At 44.1% G+C, this 16,961-nt stretch overlaps 1 protein-coding gene across 1 annotated transcript in view; it reads right to left on the reverse strand.

Moving 5' to 3' along the window:
• Nucleotides 1-16,113, reverse strand: part of LOC306778406 (multivesicular body subunit 12B-like) — a gene marked incomplete at both ends in the record, with an annotated part of 29,185 nt that extends 13,072 nt beyond the window's left edge. The window contains 6 exons of the mRNA XM_079269896.1: nt 1,958-2,019; nt 8,120-8,230; nt 8,374-8,503; nt 9,542-9,632; nt 11,419-11,514; nt 16,021-16,113. Coding sequence (XP_079126022.1) covers nt 1,958-2,019; nt 8,120-8,230; nt 8,374-8,503; nt 9,542-9,632; nt 11,419-11,514; nt 16,021-16,113 — 583 coding nt within the window. The remainder of the gene's footprint in view (nt 1-1,957; nt 2,020-8,119; nt 8,231-8,373; nt 8,504-9,541; nt 9,633-11,418; nt 11,515-16,020) is intronic.
• Between the last annotated feature and the right edge of the window lie 848 nt (nt 16,114-16,961).

The raw sequence follows: 16,961 nt of genomic DNA on the forward strand, positions 1-16,961 counted from the left end.
CATCACATTCATTTTTTATCAAACCTATGCTTTTTAGACACATTTCATGACTGCACGTTTAATTACCTTTAAACTTCCTGCTTTCCTGTCAATGCATGAAGAACAGACCTAATTGGCGGAGGGACTTGGCGTGGATCAAAGCAACGTGGTGTAGAAAAGCAAAAGGTTGGCGCTGCTGTGAAAACTTGATAACTTTTCAAATGAGCTTGAACTGTCAAGTGGAGAAAAAAAAAAGATGAATGTGAATTAGTTTTTAATATTGTGGTAATAAATGTCAAAGCTCCTGCGCATCACATCTGTACATGATGTGACTGCGGATGACAGATTCCCCAGACATGTTACCTCTCCTCCCCTCAACTCACTCTTTTTTTTTTTTTTTTTTTTTCTCTGCTCGGGTTTTTGTTTTGTTGGGAAGTGACGGAGGGTTTAATCAAGAAAGCAGGCAATTCATCAATCCTAAAGAAGGCGCCTGTACAACCCTGACAGAGCGCACATGGTTTTAGACCAACTCGAACCTGGCCAGCTGTCAGCCCACACACACGCGTGCACACAAGCAGACACCCACACACACACACACACACACACACACACACACACACACACACACACACACACACACACACACACACACACACGCCAGGGCTACCACAGCTAACAATTAACACAAATAGGCTGTCGGCAACGACCTCACACTTGGTCCGCGGGCTATCACATTGAAGGCGAGCTGCGTTCTCTCACATTCACAGTGGGATACTGTAAAGCCTGACGAGTACACAGTCTCAAGGAATAAAGCTCGGGCTAACTCCATTATCCTCTCTTCTTTAAACACCATGCGGGGACACGTGAAGGTAGAGGCTGCACAGCTGCAAAGGACAGTTTTCTGGAGATAATGGATGACTGCTGGCAACGTGCTGTACAGTATGTGCATGTTCTTCCCTGTCACTCAAACCCTGTCCCAGCGGAGGAGTCGCACACCCAATGCCACAAAGCACTCAGCTGTGTGGTAATGTATGCTCCTTCAGGGCCACACTTGTCTTCACTAACTTATAATATGACAGTCAGAGCAACAACATTATGTATTCATTTCTTGTCAATTACATGATATATTTTTTTATGTCGGCATAAAAAAAAAGAAAAAAAGGCTGACAATTTAGAGACTTTAAAAATAAAATGTGTTTATATATTTAAACATTTCCTTCCGCAGTTCTATCATGTGCACTTCAGCAATTGTTTAATAGGCTGGTATGGAAAAGGCAGGGTGCACCGTGGCCATAGCCTGGCTGTGCCTCTGCATGAGCAGCAGGAGGAATCCTCACCACATGGTGTCTCTCTCCAGCTGGATAAAAACATGCCTGCCTCGCTCACCTCGTGTGGATCACACGCTCTTTAAGGCTCCGGCGCCTCAGCCGGCTCCGACTCCACGGCTCTGAGGCTGTCATAGCTAAGCTCCGCTTCCTAACGAATTAGCCTCTCTTCTGTTTTAGTCCCGGAGCATTGTACTATTGCCGAGTTTCTCTCCTTGACAAAGAGAAAGGGGAATCCGGTGCAATGCTCGGTATATACACCTATGTGAGTATGGCATGTGACGGATCTTCTTTGACAGCTTTTAAATGTTCTCTTGAGTGTAATGCCGAGCTCCTCTGGGAAGTCACGTTCGCTCAGATAAGCGAAGCTCTGTGCGGTATCCATCACTGAGGAGATCTGGAGCGTTTGTAGATCAAGTAGCGGAGGTGACGCCTTTATGTACACGTGGAGACGACGTTCGGTGTACATAGAGAGCATCAGTAAGTATTGAACCTCTTCTCCAAATATTTGGAGCTTTTCCTTCGAGAGATGATAAAAGTAAGCAGTTTTACAACCCAATGCGTCTTGGGCAAACTATTAAATCCCTTTTAATTGTCTAAAGTGAAGTCATGAATGTCACTGAACTGCATACGTGTAAAATGAGATCATTTACCCGTCATGGTGTAGTTCCCACTGCCCTGCTGCTCATAGTCCGGCCTGCTCGTGGTCCTCTTGCTGGGAGACAGAAAGCAACAATGTCCCATCAACAATATTTTATGGATCACCACAGTAAAAACATAGTAGATGCATGTACACTTTGTATTTGACCGGGACAATTATGTTCCAGAACACGTTGCTCGGACATTAAAGTATAACGCCAGAGAATATATTTAGCATGGAGGCATGGAAACTCCCTCCTCACACAAAGGCTTTTCTATCTAACAACATAACCGAGCACTGAAACAGCAGGATGGATCTAAGGGGTGAAATATGGTCAAAGTTACACCGGGCCTCAGCTGCCCGGGGGCTTGAACAGACCTTTGCCGGGGGATTGGGGCAGCATCTTGTAAATTCTGGAGGAACTGAAAGATTCCATTATTCAATGGAAGTCTTGTTTTTTTTACCGTTTCATGGCCTTGTATTACAGAAAACAGCACAGAATGCACTTTGTGGGCAGTTGAAGTTAACAAACCATATAAGATTGAAATCCTCATCAATCAAGCTATCATGAATTACACCCTGTGACTCACCCCTACGGATCGATAAATCCACAGCAAGCAGGGGGGGGGGGGGGGGAGAGAAAAAAATAATTCACAGCTTGGAGAGAGCTGCATAACATGACATGCTCTGAAGGTAAAATGAGCTCCGGGATTGCATTATAAAACAAATGATCTTATAATGATAATGCAATGTAGTTGGTCATTAAAAAAAGGGAATGGCTTTGATTGGAGGACACGCCGGCGTAAGAGTTTGTTGTTAAAGACAAAGAACAAGGTCGAGCAGGTGTGAAGATGCAAATAATGAAGTGTGTTCTGTGCATCGTGCTCTGTATTTGGCCTGTTTATGGAAAACATAATAATTCTTATGTGGGGGGGGGGGGGGGCAAAATCAAAAACCTTGAAATTTAAGACTAACGGCAGATCTGCATATAACGTGAGAGCTGTGAGTTGTGGCTTTCAGAGCCTTATCTCTCCGGATGAGATAAATAAATGCAATCATTTCCATCAAGAGCAATAAAACAAGACTTCTGACAGGCTGCGGTATTTATGAGCTGAAGCCTGCAACTCAGATTTATTTGCAATGAAAGGGTCGACTTTCCTCCTTCTCATTTACATCAGCATTTGGCCACGTTAAATCCAGGCCAATGGTGCATTTTTAAAAGGTTGGCATCAATCTTGCGGGAACGATTGCCATATTCGATGCGGACTTCTTTTACCTTTCAAAAGGTTGATTCCACCGCTGAGGAAGAAAGGTACACATCTTTCAAAAGCACAGAGACATCCGATGGACGTGGGTGGGGTGGGGGGGGGGGGGGAATGGTTTAAACACTCTTTTAGGGCGTCTGTGTTTGTGTTGTTGAATTAGTACTCAGAATAAACAAAGAGAACAGAGAAAGTATTAAGTCTGGCTATTTATCTATGTATCTGAAGAAGTAAAGTGGTACTTAAAGCCCCGGAGACTCGACGTGAAAGCGGGGAAATGTGCTGCTCGTGAATTCTTTCCTACAGGACAACCTCCAGGGCTGCCTTTCCCATCTGTTTCAAACACAAAACTGTCTCAATCCAAATTGGTGATTTCTAAATACAATTTTAGGTACATTGGAGAGGGTAACATATGGCAAATCAATTAGACAACTAATTCTTAAAACAAAAACATGGCAAATGCATTTGTTAATCAACAGCAGTGTTGGGGCTTCTATTATGTCGGCCACTGGAGTTTTGACAACAATTAATCCTCATTCCAGGCAAGGAGAGCCATATTGACACATATTCCTAATTTGAATATTCAATTACAGTGTAGTTCCTCATCAAATTATAGTAAAACTGGGAACACGGCCTGAACGATTTACGCAATTAAAAGGCAGATCAAGAGTCTTATGTTCCCATGAAATCTGCCGGAGATAAAATCACATTAGTGCGGCACGGCAAACGACGACACTGAGGATTACTTGACAACTTGAATTACAGTTCAACAGATTCCTTTTTTGTGTGGTGTCCTTTTAAGTTGTTCCACGTGGAATAAGGGAAAGAGTTGTCTGGCGTGAAAGAAGGAGAAGGAGAAGAGCAAGTGGGAGAGACAGCGGGGACAGACGAGTGGTAGTCAGTGGAGAGGGAAGATGAGGATGAGAGTAATATCGCTGAAGAGCCAGAGCTGCGATACCGAGAGCTGGTAGCTCTTGTTTTGACACACATCCAGCCTTTTCCCCGTGACAACATCTCCACACCTTCCTCTATGTGCCGACAGTGCTGCTTTGTGGGAGCTGCTTTCGCACCCATCATTATCCTCCTTTAAGCTCGGTGTCAGGTGTTGAAAAGAGGATCTCTCTGAATTTTTTTGGTGGCAAATCACCGAACAGTCTTGAGCTCATCAGATCTCCGCTGATCACTCGATCATTCCTGACACCGCTCTCTGCGTTCCTTCCGCTTGATCTCCGCCACTTTTTCGGCAACTTTTTCCCGAAACACAAGAAAGTAATGAGTGAAGATTGAGCCCGGGGAATGATTGTTCTCCAGCGCGACACACTGACAGTCACGGCGTGTCTTTTCTCCTCCAGAGTCGTGTGCTGCTGGGAAGTCTTTGTTAACCAGCGAGCAATGAAAGCTGATACAACACTCCTGCAGAGCTGCAGCAATGTGTGGAGTGTCACAGGTAGAAGACAGTGCTATCCGAAACATATTGATATGCACGCCAAAATCTGACACTGATGACTCTCTACTTCACGCGTTGGAAGAAAAAGCAGACTACGGTACGCAGAGGGAAAAAAAGATACTTGGCCGTGACATTTTTATCGCCGTAGGGTTTGATTTAAAAAGGCGTCTGTGTGTACAATGGCCGACTATTCGAAGAGAAATGTCAAAAACCTTGATTCTGAGTGAAGTGAAAGGAATTGCAATATTAGGACAAGGCTAATTTATGCTAGCAGTCGGTGTAGAGGTCAGATATCAGCCTCAGCAATGACAGTTTTATCAGGAGAACAAATGGCAGCGTTGGCCAGGAGAACGAAGGAGGGGGATACTTTACTGGACACATTAAAAGGCTGACCGGATGGCTCGGGTTTTCCACATTATGAAGTCAGGGAGCGGCTGATACCGCCGGTCTTGACAAGAGAACAAGCTAAAGTGGTTGACATCAAGCAGGCAGCGATGAATCAAAACAGAACACGGTTGGCCGGTTGAGACGCTTTAGACAAACTCGATAAAAGAGACGTTAAACACACACGAGGTTCAAACGCATTTGCAACGGCAGACCGCTTAACGGGCCCGTACACCCAACAGCTTTAGTGGCTCAATATGGTGCGACAGCCTGAGCCAATAACAAATAAGGATTTTAAGTTCAGTGTTTATCCTTGAACCATTCCTTTATTAATTCCTGAGAGTCCCTCTCACGGGGTTTCTGAAGGCTCCGCCGAGTTCAAGACTTCCTGAGACTGTTTTTAACAGCACATAGAATTCAGTCCAATAGCTGTTTCACAATGATAGCGGCCAAAGCATTACGGTATGTTGGGATGATACGGCCTTGAGTTCTTTATTGTCGTATCACATGTATTTCAGTACTTCCCAGGAGTTTATGATGAGAACTATTTCCTATTTCATGATAGACTTAATTGACCAAAACCAACTGCAGACAATAGATGGATGGATTAGCCAATTCAAAAGGATCATTTCTTTTTAGAGCTGCTAATCAATTAGTTGATTGAAACAAAAGAAAGTCAATTTTGATGTTTCATTCATAATACATTTTTCATACAAAGAAGCTAAACATTTTGCTGGTTTTAGCTTCTCAAATCTGTAAAGGATCCCTATATTTGCCAAATATGATCGGAAATTGACTGTTAAATATGACTGTTAAACGGGTTGATGATGTAACTTTAGGCTGTGGGAACATCTTCATGAGCGTTTTGTCACTATGTTTAACATTTCATACACTTAACAAGTAATTCAATCATTTACAAGAAAAAGGCTTATAAGTTGCAAACATAATTCATTCAAGTTGAAAGACATTGAGCTGTAGCTAGCAGTCGTGACTGAAACTCTCACTCACACTGAAGAATTGAACAGCCCTGTACATGCACAATGTACTGTTGCAGCGATCCCGCTCTCAGTTTACAGATGTCTCTCAACAGCCCGGACACAGACAGAGAAAATATTTCAAACCTCTGTAAATGAACTCTCAGATTCTCTATCCAAGGCTCTTTTAAAAGCCATTCCGAGGAAACAAATTCAACAACAAACGATAGTTTTTAAAAACTGTGGAAGAGCTGCAGACACCCTGTTTTCAGCTGACAAAAAGACACAAAAACAATTCAAATACAGCACCTTACCCTTGATGCAATCACTCCGTGCATCCCATAATGATGCAACACCCTGCAGTTACCGTGGACTGCAGCTCTGCGCTGCTACTGATTTGCAGCGTACGACTGTACACAACTCTAACAAGCTCCCGCTGCCTGAGGCAACTTAACATTTGAGAGGGATCACTGCAGCTTTCAAAATTATAAGGGTCATTAAAAATTTACACATTATTGACTGTATTTAAAACATCTTTTCCACTGACTGTAAAGAGCACTTAAATTTAAGAGGTGCTATTCTCCAAAGGCCATAAAGTTGTTATAGATAGCCTGAAGGAGGCATGGAAGAGAGAATTTCATACTCGTACTGAATATGAATAAAGTATAGTGGGGTGATGCTACACAGACAGTTGCACTGTACCTACTTAAGCCATCAGTGAGGGTTGAAGAGCCGTTTATGAATCACTGTGTCAAACTATCTAATCTATCTATCTGTGACTTTAAAGTAACGACAGACATATTTATGGCTGGATGTACGGTTGTCTAAAGTGCATGTAACTACACGGAGAGGATGCCAAATAAATAGTCAAAGAACCGCCGCCGTCTAAATGGCCCATAGTGCCGTCCTTATGTGTCAGCGCATTACGGATGGAAATGCTCTCAAAAGACGACTCTCTGACTGTGAAATGAGTTTGAATGTTAATACAAGAACAGCAGCCTGTGATCTCAGCGGGCGTCAGGACGGGGGTGCGAGTCGCTTCGAGGTGCAATTTATTCCAACCTTTGAGCCTCGCCGACGTGAAAGTGGGCTTCAGAAGAGCGGAGGGTTACCGGTAAGAGTCACTAAGGCGTACACGTGGGCCCGAGAGCCCACCAGAGCTTCAACACGTCAAAGATTATTGACCATCGATTTCCAACGAATACGGACAATTCGCAAAACTCCACCCAGATTGAACCTGGGTTGTTTTTTTAAATCATGGCCGTCCATTTTGATTGTTCTCGTCCCGCTGAGTGGCCCATGTGAACAGAAGCTCTGTTTTGAACACGCTTGCTGGCATCCAGCGCTCTGGCGTGTTGTGGCTTTTACTCAGCCCAGCCCAGGATGGCAGAGCAAAGCACTTCAGGCTGGCAAACCGATCAGCCTGATCAACCCCCCCCCCCCCCCCCCACCCCGTGCCAAGCTTCCCCCGTTCTCCACACCGAAGGAGTCTCGCTTGTTTATTTACAATTTGCCGTGGAGTCCTTCTTTGCGACAAATAATTGAGCTGTTTGATCTGGACACAGTACAAAGGGTGGCTCCGTTGGCTCCGTTGGCTCCGTTGGCTCGGAGGCCTGAGGCGGAGGAAGCCTGAGCAGCGTGGAGGACGCGTGAGCAGAGGAAGGGTACACGCACGCTCTCCAGCATGGCGGAGATCTCGAAGCTCTCCTCCCTTCCTCTGCAGCTGTCGCTCGCTCTCCGGGCTACGTCTCCTCCTCTTTTGTCTGCACAGTACAATGCTCCTGTCACCGCAGTCAAGAGGAGCAACCTGCCTCCGCCTCGCGGGACCGACCCACAAATAGCAGGAGTTTAGCCCTCATTGAACTCATGTTCTTGTTCGGGGGGGGGGGGATCCTGTCTAGTTAGCCTGTCTCTCCGGTTCACCCTCGCTACCTTGTTTTGTCCGGCCACAACCTTTACTGCAGATTGCCCCAGAGTGATCAATTGTTTGGGTCTTCATTGCGTAACAACAGCTCAGGAGTACACCGAGCGTGAAATAATCAAAAAAGGAAGCGAGGAGGAAGGGTAAACTTCGAGAGGTACTGCCGAATAAAGTGGCGTGATGTTACCTTGCAGTGTTGGCTGGAGCGTCCCCGTGAGCCGTACTGGACGTTTCCTGGGAGGACTGATGCTGAGAAACATCTCCCATTCGGTACCATACCCCCATACTGTTTATCTCACTGTGTAAAGATGAAGAGGAGACATACAAGGTTCTAAACAGCTACTAATCCTTCATGCAAATGAGTAAAGGTATCAAACGTGGCGATTTATGGAAGATACAAAATATCATGAATACATTTATTTCCAGTGCCAAGCAGCTCACCCTATACAGGCGTAGTTAACGAGATGGTACTTGGACTTGGCAATCATCTGGATGTCGTACACAGCCGTCACAGCGGCCGCACAGGGGCTGCTTTTCACGCAGAGCCTCCTCTTCCTCGTGGCCGTTTCCTCTGATGAGTCAGGTACACATGAGGGAGTCAGACAGGAGTTGGGGGAGTTTCAAGCTTAAAAAAACAACCTGTGTAGACATTTTACCGAATGTATCTTCTGCTTTGCTATTTAGTCATTAGCAGTCTCAGCATCAGAGATGAGCTAATAGCAGCTTCTGAATAACTTGCTGTGCTCAAAAGGAAATAACTGGATGTTGGAAAGCCACAATATCCACATGCATTATTGTAATTTTCTTTATAAATTGAGTGGGTAAAATGACAGAAGCAGGAGAATCCTCCATCAGCTTTAGTGCACAACAGAGATTTAAACTGGATACTCAGAAACTCATACATTATGTCCCATGAATACATTAAACATGGATTCACATAAAGTAATAAAACATTAAATTACACCACAGCCAAACAAAACATAATCTCTTTTCTTCATTCTGGCAAAAAAAATAAAAAAAGCATTGCCATGCTTCTCTATATTGCATCTGTGCCTCGCTCATTTATTTCCCCTGCAACACTGAAAGTGCAGTGTAAATGCAATGATAATAAAAATAATAAACAAGCTGTCCTCACTCCCCACACCAAAATATTATTACATTTCCAAGGCATGGATAGTGAGGGGGGAAATACATAGCACTCAAAAAGCACTAAAGCATTGGGGAATGCATTTCATTAATATTAGATAACCCCCATCCACTCGTCCTCTCCCCAAATAAATACATAAATAAATAAGCTCCTCATAAAGAAAAGCACAGCTGAGATAAACAATGACTCATGATTCTCTTCTCTTGTACCTCCTGGGCAAAATGTTTATTTTATTCCCACAGTCTGCCATAAATTAAGCTAACCTGCACCCATAAAACATTCACTATCTCAAGCAAAGCTGCCCCCGAGGACCTCTGCATAGGCTGGTCGGAGAGTGAAAGAAAACAACAACAAGAGGGTGGGAGGGGCGAGTGGGAGGGGCGCGAGGGAGGGGCGCGTGGGAGGGGCGAGTGGGAGGGGCGCGTGGGAGGGGCGAGTGTTCGCTACCGACTGCTTACTTACTTGTGTCCAATGTTTCTTCCACAGGTGTGAAGCCCTCCGGCAAAGCGTCCTTAATGTCAATCAGCTTCACGTCCACAACGACGTCAGCGCCCTAAGAGACAGAGCGCATGCAGGACATTTAAAGCCGCCGATGCAAATTCAACTTTTTTTTAAAAAGGGCAGAGAGCAAGAAAAAGATAAAGGTTCATCTTTTCTTTTTCTTTTTGCAGGACTCAGTTAAGAAAATGTAGAGATAATAGAGTCAATGATTAACTAAGAGCTCGGGAAGTCTCTAAAGAGAAGGGTTGACAAAACAGCTGAAGTAATTACTCTCTAATCGCTTTTTTTTTTTTTTTTGCATCTGTGAACTTGTAATCATTCTCAACCTTTTGGCGAGAAGCGGTGGGACGGCGGCAGACGGAGCAGGCAGTCTAATCAACAGAATGGGACTGGTTAAAAACAATCAGCGACTGTGTAGTTGACATTTTCAAGCATGACTCTTCCCTGCCTCCCATTACATTTTCATTTTTTGCCATAATAAATTGCAATAATACACAGCGGCAGTAGAGAGTGGGGCGAGCCAGGCGTGACTTGATGCGTCCGAAAAAAGGCTGGATTTCACTGCTACTGCTGCCCGACAGTCATTACCATTAGAGACATTTTGTATTCATAGTTTCTACACTGACTTAAGGAGGAATATGGATGAATGGTATTACTATGCATGGAACCTTGTTTTTTTGTGTTTTGCCCCTTTTTCCGGGAGATTTCTTCCATCACACCCTGACAAAAAGAGGCTTTCTACCTCCAACCTAGAGTATGATGAATCACAAACTATTTACTTCCCCCCACATAATTCAGGGGCTAATTTTACAGAATCTGTTTTTGTCATAGACAATTACAGTGGGAGCTCCTTTGAGTGGCAGACAAAATAGGCTTTGTTGATGGCTCTGTCATGTTTTATTTGTGTCAAAGTCTTTAAAACAGTGTGGACACACATTTTAAGATGAAATACAGGAGCGAGGGGAGGGCTATTTGTTTGCTGTGTACTAAACTGAGGAGCAGATTGAGCTCAGGCACGAGGCAGCCGCTGCCAAGTTGCCTTGGCTTTTAGAGGACACCCTGAAAAAAAAAATGGATTAAGTCCTAAGATTGAGCTGATACAAAACGATAACACAAATTGCAGGTTTTTGTTTTCACGGTCTGCATTATCTACCAGCCAGCCATGGAGACAAACGAGAAGGCAGCCAATGGTAAGCTGTGTAGGCTGAAGTTGGACAGGTAGGTGTATTTATGGCCACGGAGCCGCTGACAGCAGGGCATCAACACATCAGCTGCAGGTGATTCCAAACTGCATTATGAGGAACATTTAAAAGATCATTTCAGCCACTGAGGAGTCAATGCTGCCCAATTAGGGAGATCTATTCATAGCACCACCACACTGAAAGTGCTTCTTGTGGAGTCATTTCTGACATAAAAAAGGACTATTTTTATATGAACAATTAGATGTGCATCAGCTTTCAAGAAGCACGGATTGCAAAGCCGTATTCTGTAGAGGGACGCTGTTGATTGAACACATTGGAATAGTTGAAGCACGGCTCATTGTTATTTCATGAATAAATAATAAATAATATCCTCAGGAGGACTAAAAAACGTACATGAAAAATATCTCACAGATGTGTTGTTCATCTGGAATATGCAGGCAAATCCATTATATGTAAAAGTTCAAAACTGCACTGCCAACGCTGTTTAAATGGGTCTTTCCACTGATCAAAGGGCATTAAGACATTCTGGCAGCAACCAACAGCGCTAATAACTGCTGGCAAACAACAAGGGGTGGTGCAGACGAGGCGTTGGTGCAGAATGCGTAGCGAAAGGGAGAAGTTTCGATTCACACTTACAGTTTTTCTGGTGAAACAGAGGTAGCGCGTGACCTTGGATTTGAATAAGCCGTCCTTCCACAGGTCGGCGTCAGAGCCATCTGTTGTTTGTGCAACCTACGGGGGGAAAAAAGAGAAAGGAAAGAAAAAACACAAGGAGAGAGAAAGAAAAAACAGGCGCAGGAGGTGGGATAAAGTTAATGTATGTATGCCATGAGCGTGTTGCTTTTTGCCTCTTCCCTTGCATACTAGCCTTAATTCACGCTTGCCTACACTAGCGCTCCATCTCATTAGTGCTGTGTGTGGGTGAAGGAGTCTTAGCCTCCAAAAAACAAGGTGGCTAAAAATATCATCCCTTGGGACCAGGCTGATTAAAGACGCCTTTTCAAGGATCTGCTCTAATAAGGAACCGGAACTTCAATGTGCTTTGGGGAAGGAGCTGGGATTATATTTGTGGTTAATGTGGAACGCATCTTTTTTTCTTTTTCTTTTTTGAGCTGCTGTGGTACCCCTTGAGCAACACACCGGTAAACTTCACATGCACCTGAAATAGTTTTCGCTCCACTCCCTATGTGGAGTTTCTCTGTGATTTAATGAGACGAGACTTCCGAGAATACATTACTGAGGGTTTAAAGCTATTTCAAGTGTGTGTCTAAATAAGACCCAAGCAGCTCGTCCTTGCACAAGATGCTCATTCAGAGCTGGAGATGATCAGTGGAGTAAGAAAAAGTCAAAAAAATAGATTGCACCATATTGACAGCAAAGGCACCACAAGTCAAGCTCAAGGTCCAACCCCACATTGCTATGTAAATGCAGGTACGCGGGGCAGAATGATATAGCTAAGCAAGAGTGCTTCCACCGTTCCAGTAAACATGCTCGGCTGAAGCGTCATGTTCCATCGGCCATCATGTGAGAATCGCCTAAATAACTGCCAGAGTTATTTTCTGAAGAGATCCTTTACAAAGAAGAGTCAATCTAATGAGGTTCATTCAAATGAAGAAGTCATAGATCTCTGCACCCACCCACACACATTACCCCCTTGACAATAATGATGAATGACCTCGGTGACTGGGTGGGGGAAAAACATGGCATGGGTGGGGGATTCATGAAAAACCACCAGTGACTATAGCTGGGATGGGAGCGGAGACTAGAGTAGTGGGGGGGGGGGGGGGGGGGGACAGAGATAGATAGCGGGATGAGAGCAAGAGAAAGAGTGGAAGATGAGGGGAGAGAGGGATGGTCTCCAGCAGCAGCACCGGGAGAATGTCCCAGAAGGAGCCGATACATCACCAGCCTCTCCTCTTTCCTTACAAGACAAGCCGTCTTGGCCACTTTTTCCAGGTCAGTAGCCAGCGCATCCTGTCAGCGTAAACAAAGGGCTCGCTTTGTGAAACCCAAAGTCAAGTTGAGGAGTAACGAGGGCACGATCCTCCTCGGAGGCACCTCAGGCATCATCCTGCCACAGCTGCCGGCAGCGAGGACGCGACGCAGCTTGCATGTGAAAACGCCACTTGCCGAGTCCACGGCGGGGGGGAAAAAGGCACAGGGAAAGTTGCGATGGTTTCAAGCCCGGCGCTGCATGGCTCCATCATGACATACAAGACTTCAATGAGAAGAATGCCAGACGTCTGATAAGAGACATAGTGCCTCTGATATTGATATATATATATATATATATTGATATATATTGATATATTGATATTGATATTGATACAGTGATCTAAAAGCCCACCTATGAAAATAAGTCTTTCGGGGGTGCTGAATCAGTCCTATGAAGGATCTCTGGAGACAGACACCATGATGAAGCACTGAGAGTCACAGCTGTGAATAAAAAGATATAAAAGGCAAACAATCAAAAAGCTCTGGGGAGTGGAACCAGGTGGGAAAGAGGTGCAGGGAACCAAACCAGTCCTTTCAAAGAAGAACAGAGAAACAGAGAAGAGACAAATGTTCTGGATCTTTTCTCTCAACTGGAAAAAGATGAACTGTTTATATATTAAAAGAACTACAGCTGCAGTTGCTTTGAAAAGTAATTTGACTCTCAGCAGAGCTTTGACTCTCAGGTATGTGCATGGAGTATGGAGCGAATGTTGGATCCAGGGGGGTGATTAGCTTAGCTTAGCTAAAGACTGGGGGGGGGGGGGGGGGGGCTAACGTGGCTCTCTCCAAATAAAACAAATATGGCTACCGGCAACTCTAAAGCTCACCTGTTGACACATCGTAAACTAGTTGTTGTAATCCTAACAAAAACAAAACCAACCACACAATGACATTTGTGTGAAAAGTAGGCCCGTCACAATAACAGATTTTCACTGCAACGTTGTTGTGGCCAAAACGATTCATGATGACAATATTGTCGTGATATCTGAAGAAAAAAATAACCACGCTATCAGACAAATTCATCTTTGTTTATTGTGGTTTTGGCAAATGAACTGCACTCAAAACACGAGTGTGGAGAGAGAGTCTGGAATAAAATGATAAAAACATTATCATCTGTGTGTCATTAACACAATATCAATATTTCATTTTTTACACACCACCTTATCGTAAACAAACAAGATACAACATTGTAGTTCGTGAGTGTTTTGAGTGAGAAACAGAGCTAGGCTAGCTCTGCAGCTAAGCTCAGAACCTTCTGGGAGTAGCTTTGTGCTGCACACAGGCATGAGAGGGATATCCACCTACTCTTATAACTCCTGGCAAATAAGACTGTTTTCCTTAACTTTCAAACTACTTATTTGAAGTACAGAGGGTCACTCAAAAACGACCAGTTTATATCAAATGCTCAGGTGAATCTGAAACACACAATTCTCCACTTTGCAAGCCGTGCACAGAGCGCGAGTGTGCGTGAGTCTACTCGTGGCGTTTGATGTTGGGTGGCTGCCGGTGCTTCAGCAAAAGCTCCCGATCCCAGTGGAGCAGTGTTTGATGTGGGCCTGTGCGCGCTCGTGTTGGAACAACCTGCTCGAAGTTCAGAGATGTGAGCGCAGCGTCTCGGAGAGCAAAAGAGTTAATCAGCCCTTTGATCTGCTGTATAAAAATGTATGGTAAGTCTGGTAAGTCTGGTGTGAATGGGTAAAATAAATAAATCCATACAGCGTAATATCCTGAGACTTCCTGTTCTCAGTGCTGCATTAGCACACTGATGCCAAGCGATGAGATTTGTGTCTGCAGATAAAAGACCACATATGTTCTGGAAGATGGGACGAATGCATTTGAGATCGTGCTTCAGAGTCAGAAAGGCCTTGAATTTCACGATGGAGGCTAATTTGCACTTTACTTTTTTACGTATTTTATTACCTTGAAGGATGTGTTTTATATTAAATGTTCTTGTATTGCGCTTTTCTAGTCTTACGACCACTCAAAGAGCTTGGGTGATTATCAAACGTAGACTTGTTGTAACTTTGCATTAGTCGTCCTTTGTTTTCGTGGCAGCTTGAATTCATAACCCAGATCATGTTTCAAAAGACGAATTCAACCCAAAGTCTGTCGTGAAACAAGGAAACGCAAAGACGACTTGTAACATCTTCGTCTGCAATACATTCTCTTAAGTCCAAACTATCTCCGAATGTTGAACCGCTGCTGTACAACCTGGGGCTGAACAAAAAAAGTATTTACAAGTTACTGAGTTTCTATCCCAGAGCTGAGCCAGCGCCGGTGACTGGCTCTCAGCCCTCCAGAACATGCACAGTGTTTGCACATCAGAACATGCACAGTGTTTGCACATCAGCTGAGATGCATTGGCGCACTGGAGCAGCAGCGGAGGAAGTCTGACGGGGTTTCTCTGTGTTTGTCACTACCGTGTGGTGTGAACGCAGTTCCCCTGCCAGTGGCTTCGTTCTGATGCCAACCCACCATCATCTGCCAGAGATTACAACGAGCTGGGGTGTGTGCAGGGTGGAGCAGGAAGAGACAGAAACAGAGGGAGGGTTCGGGGGTGCAGGGAGAAAGCAAGAAGTCTGAATCGGAAGCGAGAGAGAGGAAGAAAGATGTGCCCTCCAGCTTGTTGCTGTGCTTTGTTTAACTTACTCACTATCTTCTCTTTTTAAAACACAAGAACGGTTCATACAAACCAACCAATCCTCCACCACACCCTTACACATTCCTATCATTGATAAAGTTGCTGTGGTACTTGAGTTTAGAGGCAACATGGGCTCAATTTAAATGACTCTCTGTGGGCATCAACCAAACATCATCAACTCTTTGCCTCTGGTGTGTCTGTTAGACTAGTGGCAACCAGCAACAATGTCAGGAAGGGAATCTTGCTAATCATCAAAGTAAACTCGATGAATAAGTCATCAAACAGATCTAAAAAAAACAAACACACATTGGAAGGCTGCCAATATCCTCGCTGTAAGTTATGCTGTACAAGCAGCTACGACAATTACATGTTCAACCAACCGCAGTGAGCAAAACAAAAAGAAGATTCAATTTCAGATCAGACTTTTAATCAGTGACATTTTTGACCTGCGACAAGGCTGGCAAAACATTTATAATAATAATAAATATGATGAATAAATACATTCACTGTGGCTTTTACAGTAGAGGAGATGCAAACAGCTTTACAGGCTTTCCGTGCGTATTAAATGAAACTATGTGTTGTAAGTCGAGATGCATACTCACAACATAGTAGCCGTCAGGGGCCTTGCTGAGCGAGGCGATTACTCCGACTGCAGAGATGGGGTCTGCTGGCAGCTGGTTGCTCACTTCAGACATGTCAGAGCTGCGCTAGCACAACAGAAGAGCCTCATCACTTGTTTGGCATTTCACCAGAGAAAACGTACGGCAAGGATCCACCATTGTTTTCCTCCAGAAGGAACTTTAGATACATCATGGAAGTCAATGCATGTAAATATTGAGAGAATTGTGTTACAAACCTGTACTTTGGCACAGATGGGCCCGGTTAAAAAAAAAAGAAAAGAAGGGGGGAGCAATTTAAATGTTCGAGCTTTGAATAAATAAGCAAAATGCAGCTAGTGAAACCAAAATAAGGACTTCACCCTTCAGGGTCATAAACTGGAGAGTGGACAAGGTTTTTCTTGGCTGAAATGACCACATTATTGACTTCCTGATGAGGCTTATTAGGATCTCGAAGAAAAAGTGCCCCTCTAATCCAGGACCAAATGACAAGTGAGACCAACGACAAAAACAGCATTCGGACACCACCCAATGACTTCACCAAATCACAAATTAGGGGGAGTGATCACATATTTTCAAGGAAGTCCCAATCAATTGCTATCTATTCCTGTCCAAGGGAATTTTTCACTAATGGGTATGCAAGCCTTTTTACGGGGTAAGTGGCTTTGCAATGGTTCCCTTACGCAATTTTATTAGATTAACTTTAAAGCATTCTTGTACTAACTGACAAAGTTGCTGCATTCAATCTTGATGTTTACGAAATCTATTGCAATTAAGCTGATCCAATTAGGGGATTTCCTCCAAAAAACAGCTGTCTCTTTAACAAATGTTGGATAGCCGTACTTATTCAAATGAAACAGGATAGCAAATGAGCAAATGGAATGAAGGATGTCTTTGTGACATTCATTTGTTGAAAATGAGCTTTG

Source organism: Melanostigma gelatinosum (genome assembly GCF_949748355.1).
Source record: "Melanostigma gelatinosum genome assembly, chromosome: 6".
NCBI classification, from domain to species: Eukaryota; Metazoa; Chordata; class Actinopteri; order Perciformes; family Zoarcidae; genus Melanostigma; species Melanostigma gelatinosum.